This window comes from Micropterus dolomieu, linkage group LG21 (genome assembly GCF_021292245.1).
Source record: "Micropterus dolomieu isolate WLL.071019.BEF.003 ecotype Adirondacks linkage group LG21, ASM2129224v1, whole genome shotgun sequence".
Lineage (NCBI taxonomy): Eukaryota > Metazoa > Chordata > Actinopteri > Centrarchiformes > Centrarchidae > Micropterus > Micropterus dolomieu.
Window position 1 is genome coordinate 8,490,534 of NC_060170.1, and position 14,584 is coordinate 8,505,117.

The window sequence follows — 14,584 nt, forward strand, 5'->3', positions numbered from 1 at the left end:
ACAGTAAACACAGAGTCTTATTATTTTATTTTTGTGTTCGCTGCAGAAGATCACACGATGCACAAATTGCACAAATTAATACATTTTCAGATCATACCAGTGTCTGCACTGAACAATCAAAACCCAGCAGCATCCAAAACATCTTCATACTCCCACTGGAGCAGGTGAAGTGATGCCGCAGTCCTGGGACAGCTTGTTTAATTATTGACAAGTGTTAGCTACATTAGCTACTGTACCTGCTTTGTAAAACGGGTGTCGACTTCCCCCTCAGTTATTTTTTTGTCCTCCAACACTGCTGTGAAAACACCAGGTGAGGACATGCTGCTGCAGGAGTGCAGCCACTTAACCTCTCAATTGGCATCCCAGCAGGAAATGCTGGGTCTCCTAATAGGGCTATACAGAGGGGGGAGGAAGGAGGCAAACGGGTCGGGAGGGAAGGAAGGGTGTCACCAGATGCCACTGTTTCAAGCCTGATGCCGCAGCTGTCAGCACAGATGATGCCTCTACCATGAGTGCTCCTACACAGCTCGGTGACCAACTGAGGTCACTGTGATTCCTGGACACTGAGGCTGGATGTGGATCCGCCTGCGCAGAGTTCCCAGTGGGTCAGGAAGCTGCGGCTGAGCACCTCACCTCGGCTGAGCGACTGCTGTATCTGAAATATGTTCCCAAGCAATCCATTTCTGCGAGGTCAAGACAGAAATTCAGGCAGTGTTCGCTGAGGAGAGGTCCTCACGTGTAACACAACAAGGCTGAAAAGGGGAAACAGGGAGGAGGAATGTGTAACAAAAACGCGATTCCTATTCGGCTGTGTAGAGCCGTGTTAACGGAGCGCCCTGTGCGCCGGGAGCGGTGATGGAGCAGAAGCAGACAGATGGACAGAGACGGAAGTTTCCAGGCTCTGCCGTTCCATGCAGGTGGTCCTGGGTGCGGAGATTGTCAGTGCATGGTGAATTATTTAAATGGGGAGCGTGGAAAAGGGAAGGGCTACATCTGTCGCACATCCTTTTAAAGCCCCTTCAGCAGATGTGTTTACTCACCGCCCGTACCAGCTAACTACTTAATGGGTCACCATCGGCAGCCAAGAGTTAATTAAGCAGGCCTTTTGCAAATGGCGGACACATAGCATCAGTATCAGCTAAGGTCGTAAGCAGGCGCTGTAGGTCTGTGGTTTACAGATGCTGTCATTCAAGTTCATCTTTTTATTGCGTACTTGGTCAACTGGTTGAAAGACATCCAGTTTTCTTTAGCTTTCATGAAGAGGGAAAATCTGGATAAAGCAACCGGTTGTATTTAAAATGTTTTTTTCGTCACTTTCTTCATTAATAAGTCCGGAAAATCAGGAAATTGCAATCCCACTGTGTGAATTTCCTACATGACTGAAAGTGACGCCAGCTGGAAAAAGTGTAAAATCTAGAATTTCCAGCAGCTGAAGAAACAGAAGCAGTGACCTGCTGTACAAACAATAAAAAATAAATAAGAAAAATCAGAAAGAGCACGTACCTGCGTCGAAGCTGCACAATCTTTTGTTAGCAGAAAACTACTCTGCATCTTATAATGTGTGCATTCTCATTTCAAGTTTCTTGTAATATTAAGAAATCCTTTAAGACAATCCAGATCTACACTATTAATTTGACCATAGCCTAACGTCCTTATCTGTTGATTGACCAGGGACAGAACAGGTAGACGTGCAAATAAAATGGAGCACAGATATGTAATGGACTTGCAGCTGAAGCTAATTTGCAGACCTGTAGTTTTGTGTGCTTACATGTATGTGTCCTTTGTGTCAATACTGAATCGATGTAAAACGTATTCAGTGTTGAAAGGTTTGTTGTAGTTCAAGCCATTATATGATTTGTGTATTAAACAAACTTTGAAAAGTTTTGCGATGTCCTGCTAACGAGAAAACAAACAAGTAGAACTGAAAACAGAAACTCACGTCTAACTTCATGTTTTTTTATGCCTTCAAAAACTCACGTTCATCTTTAAGAACGGTCACCTTCTGGCAGAAAAACATGTTATCATGAGCAGTTTGGGCATTAAAATGAGAGGATTATCTGGAGGTGAGGTTAAAGTTGATTTGGAGTAGTTACAGCACTGTCACCATCATATGATAAGTAATCTTTTTTAGAGCTGAAGGACCATCAGGAGCCAACGGCACTCGTAATCATACATTTTTGATTGGATTGCAGTCTTCGAGGACATTAAAATCTGTTGTTCCATCTAGCATGCCTTAGTGATCATCTGTTATGGTTTGGGATTATAAGAGATGACGTTAAAATCAAACAATCGCTATGCAGCCGGGAATATATTTACACTGTTTTCACATAAATCTTTGTGGGTTGTATGTATAGGGTGTTTTTCTGTCAGGTTACATGTACAATGTTTACTGTGACTTTACGCTACACCAAACTCTTCATCCCTTCATCTACTGCTTTAACATAAAGCTGATTTATAGATTTAGGAGTTGTTTATTTGCACCAAAAAGGAATGGAAAAAGGAGCAGAAAAAATAAATACTTCAAGTAAAATGACGAGAAAGCAAGGAACGACTGAAACATCTTAGCTAAATATAAGAGACATAATAAAACCTGGACTCTAAAACTAAACACACAGAGGAGAGCTGCACAAAAACAACAAAATGCCTGAAGAAAAGGGGAAATAAAATTGTTTTGAAAGAGTCCTGATGTTGTGGAATGTAAGAAAGGGGAAGTTATCGGTGTGTGTCCGGGTTTACAGAAGAAGAAGAAAGACAGGATTCACAGCCCTTTTCTACTGAGATAACTTCCTGAGTTTTAAATGCAGCTGAAAAACAAACACTAAGACCTGACGTTGATCTTGACATAACATCTGGTGATCAGTTCGAAAATCCTTTTTGTGTCTATGGGGTTCTAGACAAAACTATAATTATCATTTATTATTAACTTTCAAACCCAGAAAAAACTGTCTTCCCACCGTTTCTCTCCACGTCCATGACAAAAACTGGAGAACATTTAAAACATGTCAGGGTGGAAAAGCAGGACACGGAGGACATTTTCTAAGACTCATCAAAGCAGTGTCATCTGCATATTTAAGGCGGAGAAACAACACAATACAAAAACACTGCTGCCTTTAAATAAAGAATTGATGTAATTAACACACTGAATTAATGTTGAATGAAATAAATTCAAAGATTGAATTAAATCTGATAAGAAAATAAACGGTGCTTTATTCTGTGGCATTGGTGATGGAGAAACATGCCCCACATCAGCAGTAGACCGCATGATTGTTCAAAACCCCACAGGTTACTTACTGTCCAACTTCATAGAGCTTCGGCGCAGGACAGAGCAGATAATCATTACGCACAGCACTCGGCTTATGATCTGTTAAAAAACAAATGACAAAACTGTGTTAAATGAACTTCTTGGATGACTCAAACTCTTGCTATCATTTTATTTCTCTGTATACAAGCTTGTCTTCAGAAAGTTAGGGTATACATTGTAATGACATCAGCATTAAACACTAAAAAAAAAACTTTCCATTAACATTTCATAGGCTATATATTAAAAGTTCCAAGATACTGGGCAGCCAAGATTGGTAATCCCAACAGGCAAAAATGTTGTTTATTTTGAAATATTTAAACCCTAAACATCCTTTTATATGAAATAAAGATATTAAGATGAGACATATTGTGAACAGTATGGATTATGATCTCTGTGTGTGTGTGTGTGTGTGTGTGTGTGTGTGTGTGTGTGTGTGTGTGTGTGTGTGTGTGTGTGTGTGTTCATCAGCACAGGTTGACAGAGGCCTGAACCATCTTCCGCCATGGAGGTCGTTCATAATATGGATTGTGTTTTTTTTTTCCTGCTTGCCTGCTCGCGGCTCCAACTGGTTTGGTGATGGAGAAGACTGTAGCATCTGTTCCACATATGTGGTGTGTGTGTCCCATAGTTGCAATGATGCCTGTCCATAATTATAAGGTGCCCCACTGTTAAAAAGGTCTGGGCTGAACACATGCAAAAGCCAATAAGGGAATAAATAGCCCCAAGTGGGCGAATGTGAGACAGCCTAAACTGAGAAAGGACTAACAGGAAGACATCTGCTAATGGCCACTTCCTGATTCGGAGTGAAGTTCTTTTTTAAAAGGAATAAAATATGCTTTAGTCAAGTTGAAATGTTGAAAATCAAAAATAACTTGTCAAGGAGAGAAGTGTTGTCATTGGCAGTCGTCGATCCCACGGATCCAACGGCCAAATGAGAGCCTGAAAAGATTGGCTTTTGGTGCCAAATCCCGTTCCTGCTTCCTGAAAAAGGATTTCTCCACAGAACAGACTGCTAGCTCAAAATAAGGAGTACAGTGACCTACATAGCCTGCTTTCTTCTGTTGAATTTAGATCATATAGATAGGGAGCTGCTATGCGATAACAGATATGTCGGGACAGGGATTTGTTTTACCATGTCCTTCCTCTGAATGCTCACCAGCAGTTCACATGGCAGCAAGTTAAATAAGAGGATGTGTCAAGTTATAAGATTGGTGCAAGAGATGTGACGTACTCTATGTCCACAAAATGGGCATAAAGTGCAATAAAAACAATATGATAAATCCTGCAGCAGCCGTGGCCCGACCTCAAGACACCCCAAGGAGCCACTTTGGGAACCTCTGCTCCAGGGAAATCTTCAGTTACATTTGAGGTACAGACTTCCATGTATACCTTCACAGGGACAGTTTGCTGAGATTTGTGCTGAGACACATAGAATTTTCCTTCATTATTGTCTTTGTGGCTGCACTGACCATCGTAAGTGCAACTAATGGGCTGAAAGCTAAAGATGGCTAATTATTTTTAGGTGTGAAAGCGAAGGTGCAGCTTTGGACCGTGACGCATGTGGTTGAAATCTTCAGAAAAAGCTAGTAAGGCTTCGGCCCTCAGCTCTGAACCACATACATGATGAGTCAAAAAGGTTGCAACGGGTCCGAATACTGGATGTGGAATGAAACAGAGCTTTGTGTAAATGACATTACCTGGACAGAGGCAGAGCACATGATGATGTAGACATAGAAAAATGACACGGTGCTTGTGCTGCTGTGTACACGCAAACTTCCCCTGTTTCTAAGTTTAGGACAGTATGAAATGTGGGTAATCCCCTTCAGAAATTCTGCAGAAAACGTCCACATGAGAGCTCTCACGAATGTTTGGGTAATGCTCAACATTGGAAACACATTGATGAATTTGTTGTTTGACAATTTAGTATCAATGAATCTTAGTTCCTGCAGACAAAGTTATCATGGCTGTGCGCGATCCGTAGGCCATGCGTGACGATCAGCTGTGTGGCATTGTGCAAGGACAATGTGGATCTTTTCTGGTGAAAAAGATAACGTGCTCCTAAATAAATAGACACAAAATCTTAAGAAAACTTTAACTTAAGGTCTTAATTCAGCTCAAATTTAGGCATCTCCACAAATACCAGTAAGTTGGCTTTTTTTCTTCCCTTACTTTATTGTCTTTTTCTGTCCTCCATGCTAATGCTGGCCTTGCCTAGTGTAAGATTTGTTATTTATTTATTGAGAAAACAACACTCAAAAAATCCAGTTTGTCTACTTTAATTAGCGCTACTGGGTGCATGCTTTGAGATACCGATTTAGAGCATATGGTGAGTGCCAGACAGGAAGTACTTTGTGATTCTGTCCACTCTTTTTTTTTGCTGTTCATGGCAATTAGAAAATAATAAAAATAAAAATAATTAGCCAGAGCTGTGCCAAAGGAACATTTTAAGCTGCAGTTTGAATTCAGCCAAAGAAATGACCTTAGTTGAGCCCCATGGTCAAGAGACCAGATATGATATGACCATATGGAATGTATCCACTACCTGTGATTTCCACTACTTACTGAAGGTTTGCTGGTTGACTATGAAGCTGCAGATGACGCCTTCATTGCTGCGGCCGATGGTGAAGCCATTCCCTCTGAGGACGATGTCAAAAGACTCTGTAGAATGTAAACAAACAGGAGATAAGACTGGGAGGAGGAACCTACACATAGCTCCTTCTTGTCTAACTCTGGGATTTCTCCTGTATTACCACTGCACAACAACAGTATCCTGACATAATCTGACATCAGGCGAACATGTTGTCACTCTCTGATATGACGAAGGTTCCTCTTAAAGGAGAAAACTATGTATAGGCTTAAGCAAAACTAATCTCTTTCAATCATCTGCAGAGACCCTGACTCTGCAATCTCCTCAATGAGGCCGATAAATCAGGGTGACAAGATGATTAAAGGGATATTACAGAAAAACTAAATTTCTGTTACCCACATTTTGACTTTTGCTTTTTTCCCCTCATGAAATAATGGATACTTTCTCTAAAACTCCTTCGAATGTAACAGTCTGAGTTGGATAACTTCAATCTTTGAATGCTCACGGGTCACAGTTAGACACTGCTTCATTTAAAGGAGCACTAGCCAAAAAAGTTTAAGTGGACCGTCCCCCAAAGGGTTGGGAGTTAAAGGGCTAAACAGCGACAGAATCTGAAATCATTTCAATTTTCTGGGGTTCTGTGGAGAGTATCAGTGTCCTCTTATAACCGTGTGATTATCAATACTTCTTTAATTATTTCTTGTAAATTAAGTTCTCTTTTCAGGACCTTAATGAGCCTCCCTGCTCCCCATCTCTTACCATCCATTGTTTAAGAAACATCTACAAAATCCATTTCAATTCTCTGGTGTTCCGTGGGGAGTTTGAGTGCCCTATTACGGCCTAAGTGCTGTCAGATGATTTTCAACTACCCACTGTGATATGCTCTTTGTCTCTAAGCAGACTTGTTACATCACCGCTGCTTAAAACTGAGACATCTTTCCAATTCCTCCTGAAAATGTGTCACAAGTTTGGCAAGCAAGCAGTAAAAAGAGGGATCCCTGCGGAGAATGAACCTGTGTGCAGCTCTCGAGACTGTCTGTAGCAGGAGGATCCACTCACCGTTCACACAGATAGTGGAGGGCTCCACACTCAGGATCTCTGTGCACGATCGCTTTAATATCTGGAGGATGAGAAAAAAATGAAATGGGTACATTACTGCTTGAGGGCCCAGAATAAATACATCAAGTCCTGGCTGTTATCAGCTCTGTCAAGTTTAGAAAACAGATTAGGGCGCAACACCTGAAAAATGTCTCACTCATGATCGGAGCCTGGCGGCTAAAGGAGAGCGCCGAATATCAGCGACGAGGAGTACAGGAGGGATAAACGGCAGCTTTGTCAGTCTTTATGGGAAAATTATGCAAGACTATTACATTTTTCAGTTCTATTAAAAACCTCGGGGATCCTGCATTATCATATAAAGAGGCCTGTGTGAGCCCACTGTCATGGAGCTGCACTATCCGCTATGATTCAATAAATCAACAAAGGACAAACTATGCAAATCCCAGTACACAGTCGGTAAAAGAAGCATATTAACTGCAATATAGGACACTTGAACCTTTCATTTGATGTTGGGTGAAACTTCAATCTGAGGAGTCGAAGAGGGAAGTATTTACAGCGGCCTTATTAAATATGATGGTTTGATATGGAGTCGTTAAAAGGGGAGAGGGTTCTAGATGACAGCTGGGAGGAAAAGGATCTGCTGCTGTTCCTCTGTGCCACTATTTTCCCCGTCTAATTACTCGCTTGGCAGTGCCCGAGAAAAACGGAAAAAAGGAAAATAAAAAAACAACACTGATTGCTTAAACTGATTGAAGGACCCAAGGAAAGACATTGCTGTCCCACTAGGTGAAGTAGTGACTTGAAATGTGAATAGTTCTGCTCCAAAATAAGAATTTTTGCCATTTGGAAAAGTAGCACTTTCTTTTAAATATCGCAAAACATAGTACTTTTTCAAGAAATATGGGTAAATTAAGGCAGTTTGGTTCAACTCAAACAGCAGCTATTCATTTCTCTGGGATCTTGTGACAAACATTATTTACAGGCTGCAAGGAGGGGGCAAGGGTGTGGGGGGAGGGGGCAAGGGTGTGGGGGGAGGGGGACAGTCGTCCAAATAACCAAAGTCATCCAAATATCTCCGCCAGCGTTGTAACTTGTGGCGTTTCTGAAGGGATGACTCTATTTGGTCATTTAGTGGAAATAATTAGGTGGAAATTCACAATAACACCTGAACTGCTGAACTCAGATGAATGGGTAGCCAAAAGGAAGTTAACGATAACGATGTAGCTACATTGCAATTTGGGGTTTTCCCAGTAACCACAGCTCAGACAACAAAGGCCCAGTGTGGCATAGTGTAAAAAAGAAATGGCCTAACAGTGTGCAGAAACACAACTTTGCCGAGCTCTTTCTGTGAGTTTTGTCATGCTGGTCACAGAGGCAGCGTGGATCCTGCAGCAAAAGGCTGCACAGATGATCTCAAATCCTCGAAATCCAACAGAGGAGTGAGGAGGCCAACTAGTCAGGAATCCAGTATTACTAATCAGAGAAGAATGCTGCGCATTTCATTTGGATGCTGGAAGCGGCACTGTGCTCAGCGCCTCCGAGGACTGAGGGGATGAGCTTTCTTTGTTGTTGTGCTGGACATTCTTGTACAGGCTTTAACTGTAGTGTCTTGAAACCACAGAAATACAGTATACACGTGACTTTAATGGGAAGGATGACCTTGTGAACAAGAACATGTGCATGCTCTTCTCTAGATAAAAGATTTTCTAAGCTCAGCACGAACAGATTAGAAACACATTTTCTTCTAATTATCAATAATCAAATTCTCCCTTTCAGAGGCTTTAAGAACATTTTAATGTTAATTATTAAAATGTATTACAATTTTTAAACATGCTTATAAGAGATAACAATATTCTTGGTTTGAACTAACTGTTTTTTGTTTTGTTTTTTTAAATCAGTGACACTTTGTTTAAAACACTTTAGATAAATGAGGAGAAGAGATTTAAAAGGCACATTTGACATCCAAGATACTCTGCACGTTAATGGCTACACCCAGGCGTCTTTGCACTTTTACATTTCGTGAGACCCCAGACTGAGAGCCACAGTTTTGTCGACAGTCCTTTACTTGAGTCATGTTTAAAGTAACATAATCAGTCATAGTTGTTGTACATTGCACCACACAACAGAAACAAGACACACCCTTTGGCTTTGCTTCCTTCCAGCTGCATGTCTGACAGCTCCGTCTAGTTCTGCGCTTTTCCCCCCCAAACACTGCTGGCCTTGTCGGCTCTGACACAGATGTACGTCCAGCTCAGGTCAGCGAGCTCCGCGGGGCACCGGGCTCAGATTCATGTAAAAATGTTGCCATACAATCCCCCGCCTTGGCTGACAGCATTCAGGCTAAAAGCTGCAGCTAATGGAAAGTATCACTAATTGGCTGGCAGAGGACGAAGAGGCTGCATACGAAACTTCATATAAACACTGTTTAAGGGACTCTTATACTCTGACAGCTATTCACTGACTACAGCATTACACTGACAAGATGGCTTTTATTCAGAATTTTTCATCATCCCTCTCTCCTTAGTTTTATGTTATCATGGCTCTCTCTCCCTTTGTGTGTTTGTTTCTCCTCTCTGTGTGAATGCCACAGGTCTCGATGGTGGAGAGGAGGTGGTGTGGCTCAGATCCTACTTCGTAGGCAACACCTGAAGCTGCTCAACTGTCCTCCTGGATCAGTCCTGTTCACTCATGTTTTACAATCTGTTATCGATTGGACATCTGTCCGTCCTGGGAAGGGATCTGTCCTCTGTTGCTCCTCCTGAGTTTTCTTCCATCCCTCCCCCCTTATCGGAATCAAGGGTCTAAGGACTGAAGGTGTCGTATGCTGTACAGATTGTAAAGCCCCCTGAGGCTATTATGATTTGTGATATTGAGCTATATAAATAAAATTGACTTGACTCGCTTCAATTCAACTTAAATTGCACTGCCGATGCACTGAGAGTTTAGACACTCAAAGCACAATAAAAACACTGTGAAGAAGATGTCATGTGGACAGTGACTAACTGCCAAGCTGCTTCCATTACAGTGTCTAATTTGCTACAGCGTGGCTAAGATATTTCCTTCTCTGTCTACAAACTGAGGACACAACGAGCAGTTATTTCCACAGACATTTTCCATGGAGCTTAATAGGAAGTTCACAGAGATTTTGCTTTAATTTGTGACAAACTTCAATGAAGCCAAACCAGGAAACAATTTTTTTGGTCATCCACCCACCTAATTCCCAAATGGATGTTACCACCTTAAATTATTTCTAAAAATAAGGGGAAAAAATGTAAATAATTGCCAGTTTTTTGCCTAAGCTTCTAGTTGTGGAAAACAAAACATTTGCTTAAATTCCACTTATTAGTCTCATGCATCAACCACAAACCTGAGCTAACTGAGGATCCAACTGCACACACATACACACACACACACACGAACAGAAAGTAGGCAAACTTACGGAATTGACAATGCCTTTGAGTGCGTGGAAGCCATCTTTGACAGGAAACACATGGTCCTTGGTGTCCGCAATATCAGCAAGCTGTTGGTATCATGAAAGAGTAGAGTAAACACGAAGTACTGCCGATTTAACGCTGCTTTCTTCTTTTTCTTTTTCCTCTTTATGACTGAGCACTGTCTTTCCTTTCATATTATGGGCAGGAGGAGACATAGCAGATGGCATGACTGTGGCAAACACTTTGCTCAACCATAAAAAAAAACATTGCAGCACAAACTGAGAGCAATGTTGCCTTTGTTTTTGACTTAATAAGAGTTTCTCACATGGTGGTTACCAATGGTTACAAGGGACAGGCCACCATGTTAGGCGACTACTGACATCACTGGCGTAAGAAAGAAAGATTCTGACTTTGGTGCAGGTCAGACATGCATTCATGATTTTATGAGACGAGCACAAACTCTTGAGTGAAGACCAGATGTTGTGGAGACAAATAATAAATAAAGCTGTGATCTGATTTTTCTGCGGCTGATTATATGTACTGATTTCTAAACAGTGTGAACAGTGAGATGGGTCAATAACTGATTTAACAGCCAACACAAATGATTCCTGTAATTCACATTTTTTACTTAAAACAGCATACAATGGTTCCACAGCAGAGGTTGGACAACGTCCCAAATCGAGTCATAGTAGAAGTCCAAGTCGAGTTACAAGACTTTTTTGGATTTTCTGAAGTAGAGTCTAAAGTCATCAAATTTGTGACTCACTCCCTATACGCCAGTGTTTAAACAGATTCTGTCCTGTCCAAGTGGAAATATTAACTACCACAGAAATACACAGACACACACTCTACAGTATTGTGATTTTTTCAGGTAATTTGTAAATAATGTTCCACAATTAATGCAATTGTATATTTTAGTTTAGATTTTTGTTACTTCATTAATGTTTCCTTATTTATTATTGTCTTATAAGCTGATCGGGAACTATATATTTTTTAAGAAAATGACAAAAAATGATTTAACAAAATAAAACCTTAGCTATATCAGCCATCACTAATCACTGTAGCTAAAAAGAAAACCACTAAACTAAAAACTCCACTGGAAACAGAATATTTCCCCTTATTTTGGTAAAACAATGACTATTTGGAGCATACTGAGCAAGTAGTTGTATATCTGAAAAGCAGATTATGCTGCAGGAGTGGATAAGAGAGTTTTTATTGTCACTATTTAATTCCATTGTAATGGATTAAAGTCAAGCTGACCAAGGCTTCTGTTAAGTCTACAAGGGGTTAACGTTTGCTACTGAGAAAATTATTAGGCGGAATATCACTTTAAGACATGGATTTTCCATACAAGTGATGGCACTCATATTACATGTGTTTACCTTTCCTGACACTCTTCCAACATGGCAACATGTCTCCTATAATAAAATGTAATTGTTCAGCAACAGACTTCACGGGTGTTTGGCTGCTGCAGATTAAGACTAAAGCTCTCTTACCTGCTGCTCATCAAAGTCCTTGATACCCACACAGTAAACACGAGCGCCATATTTCCTCGCCTCTTCAGCCTGCAGATTAAACAAATGCGTAGATGATGTGCAACAAGTCCAATGTAAAGAGAGTAAAAATTTTACAGCATTAAACTGAATCCATGCAGGATGATCAGGCACTGAATCACATTCAAGAAAAAAAAAAATTATAAATAAATATTTCACAAAGTAAATAAAATTTAAATATTTTAAAAAGGTAAGGAAGAAATAAAAATGTAATTTGTATTTAGAATTTGTATTTGCAGTTAAATTAAACAAAATCAAAGTAAATATTAAGTGCAACATCAGCTTTGTGGGAATCGGCATGAATTGTTTTGACAGTGCAATTTCAACATTTTGACAGTTTACTTGTACAACTGTTTCAGAATATTAATCTCACCGCTTTCACTGTGAGCTCGTGAACGTAAACTGCGAGTTTCCCATCTGTCAAAGCCAGGATAATGCTCGAGGACTTGATTGTTTGCGTCTGTATCTGAGCTGAGGCCTTCAGGTTAAAACGGATGACAAACATTTCGTCAGATCTCAATATCACAATCATTTGTGCAATATTTGTGAAAAGCTACTGAGCTGTAATTTGATTTATTTGTGATAGTAAACTGACCTCTTTTATTCCCTCATGCATATATGTTTCACCTGCTGGTGATACGTCCCGTAAGCGCTTCAGACCCTCTTCTATCTCGTATCTTAAAGCACACATAAAATCAATGGTTGACATTTTGGTCCATATGTGCTCTACTGTACTGAAATGTTTCTGTGCCACCACTGGGAAAAAATGCATATTAACACCTGATTGATGATCATTTGTACCGATTGCTACATGATTACAGTCGTGCTGAAAAAAGCCTATCACAGTATATGTACTTTTATCCTGCAATATCATTATATATTGTGATAAATTGTGAATTTCTTATTGGGGAATCATTTGAGAAGCTGTTAATGAATAAAAACAACTAGACAACAATACCCAAGCATTTTGCTTAAAAAGGTTCAGCAGCCAAATTCACAATTTAAAAGCATGGATAAATAATGAATTAAGTATGGTTCAATACACTTGCCGACCTCCGGACATCATAGCCTAAATCAGGAGACAAAATCTAACCGGGGTATGTGGGGAAGAAAACTGTTAATTTCAGAGACTCTGTTCTTACATTCTAGTGAATATATGTAATATTTTTGCTGCCATAATATGGAGTCAGGAGGACAGGGGGACATGGGCACTGAAAAAATGGGACTCTCAGGAGAATCTGTAAAGTTAAATATATGAACGGATTGATTAAATTTTGGTAAATATATTGTTACCGGTTGCTATTGGTGATTTAACTTCATTAAAAATGTTTAGTACTCCCTTAGTAGTCAGTGTTTAACATTTGTTTGAAGTGTGTGTGTGTGTGTGTGTGTGTGTGTGTGTGTGTGTGTGTGTGTGTGTGTGTGTGTGTGTAGAGGGAGTACATTAAAGCTGGGGGTCGGGGGTCTGGTCAATTACAACATATAATAAATGTATCAACAAAAAAAAAAAAAAGTAATTTTTACTCCGCTTTTAACAAATGTATAAAATAAAAAAAACACTGTATAACCACCATCTCATTGGCTTAAATTAATGGATTATATAGGAACATAATCCTTAATACCTAACTTATCAAATATCAATGACAGACACAGATCAATTCATCAAACTTGCCGTTGTTGGTGACACTTTTTTTTCTATTGCAAAAACTCAGTTATAAACTAAGTTATAAATTCATTTTTCGCTGCATCAGAAAATGGACATGTGGCGTGAGAGCGTGTGAAAAGTGTTGCCTCTGCTGGAGTCTCACGGCCAATGCGTGAGTGTTGACAGCCTTGTTGTAGTTCAAGGTTGTTGCTGAGAAGTGTTATGTTTAAACCGGTGATAATAATATGACAGAATCATAAATTTATTCCAGAGTTTATAACAGAGTTCAGTACCTGTCTCCAGTCAGGGGCAGCAGGACTGTAGCTTTGCCTGAGAAAACGATGAATGAGACCCTCATCCTGGGGCTAAAGAGAAAAACAAAAATCAAAAATTGGGAATTAGAAATCTTTAGTTTTCCCAAATATCTCATTCTTATAATGGTGTAGGACTAAGACAATATGCTATACTATATTATTGTAATATTTTGTTCCTTACTTCATAAAATCATCACTTCCGGCCTTCAGCCTCTTTATCAACCACCCACACAGCATGACACGTAAAAAACTCAAACTGGCTATAAATGAGTCAGTGTGACTGACAGCTTTATATAAAGCAAGAAAAAAGTCCAGTTAAGGAGAGAGAAAGAGGCATAAATAAATAGCCAAACAGAAGGGGCTCTTTTAACATCAACTATTTTAGTGTACAACTTAAAGCAGCTTCGGTGGGACTGAAGGAAGTGATTAACATGTTGATGAGTCACACAAACACACAACCATCCTGTTCAGTTACACAATGATATACTTCGTACCTGTGACTTTTTAGGGGTGTGAACTAACACTGGACACTCTGATGTGTCTCTGACATAAAAATGTGGCAACAGACCGTGTCTTTTCTGTACAGCTAGTTTACATTCAGTATGTCTGTCATATTACGGCAGACTCGCTGTCTAATAATTATGGACAGGGTTGTTTTTTTAGCAAACAACTGGTTACTGAGTATGTTATG

General features: G+C 40.0%; 1 protein-coding gene across 2 annotated transcripts in view; it reads right to left on the reverse strand.

Annotated features, from left to right (window-relative positions):
* antxr2a (ANTXR cell adhesion molecule 2a) overlaps positions 1 to 14,584 on the reverse strand; it is a 78,593-nt gene that overhangs the window by 54,938 nt on the left and 9,071 nt on the right. For both annotated transcript variants that reach the window (XM_046035283.1, XM_046035282.1), the window contains exons 3-10: positions 13,873 to 13,944; positions 12,530 to 12,611; positions 12,308 to 12,412; positions 11,878 to 11,946; positions 10,387 to 10,467; positions 6,948 to 7,008; positions 5,864 to 5,959; positions 3,292 to 3,361 (exon numbers count right to left, since the gene is read on the reverse strand). In XM_046035283.1, coding sequence (XP_045891239.1) covers positions 3,292 to 3,361; positions 5,864 to 5,959; positions 6,948 to 7,008; positions 10,387 to 10,467; positions 11,878 to 11,946; positions 12,308 to 12,412; positions 12,530 to 12,611; positions 13,873 to 13,944 — 636 coding nt within the window. The remainder of the gene's footprint in view (positions 1 to 3,291; positions 3,362 to 5,863; positions 5,960 to 6,947; positions 7,009 to 10,386; positions 10,468 to 11,877; positions 11,947 to 12,307; positions 12,413 to 12,529; positions 12,612 to 13,872; positions 13,945 to 14,584) is intronic.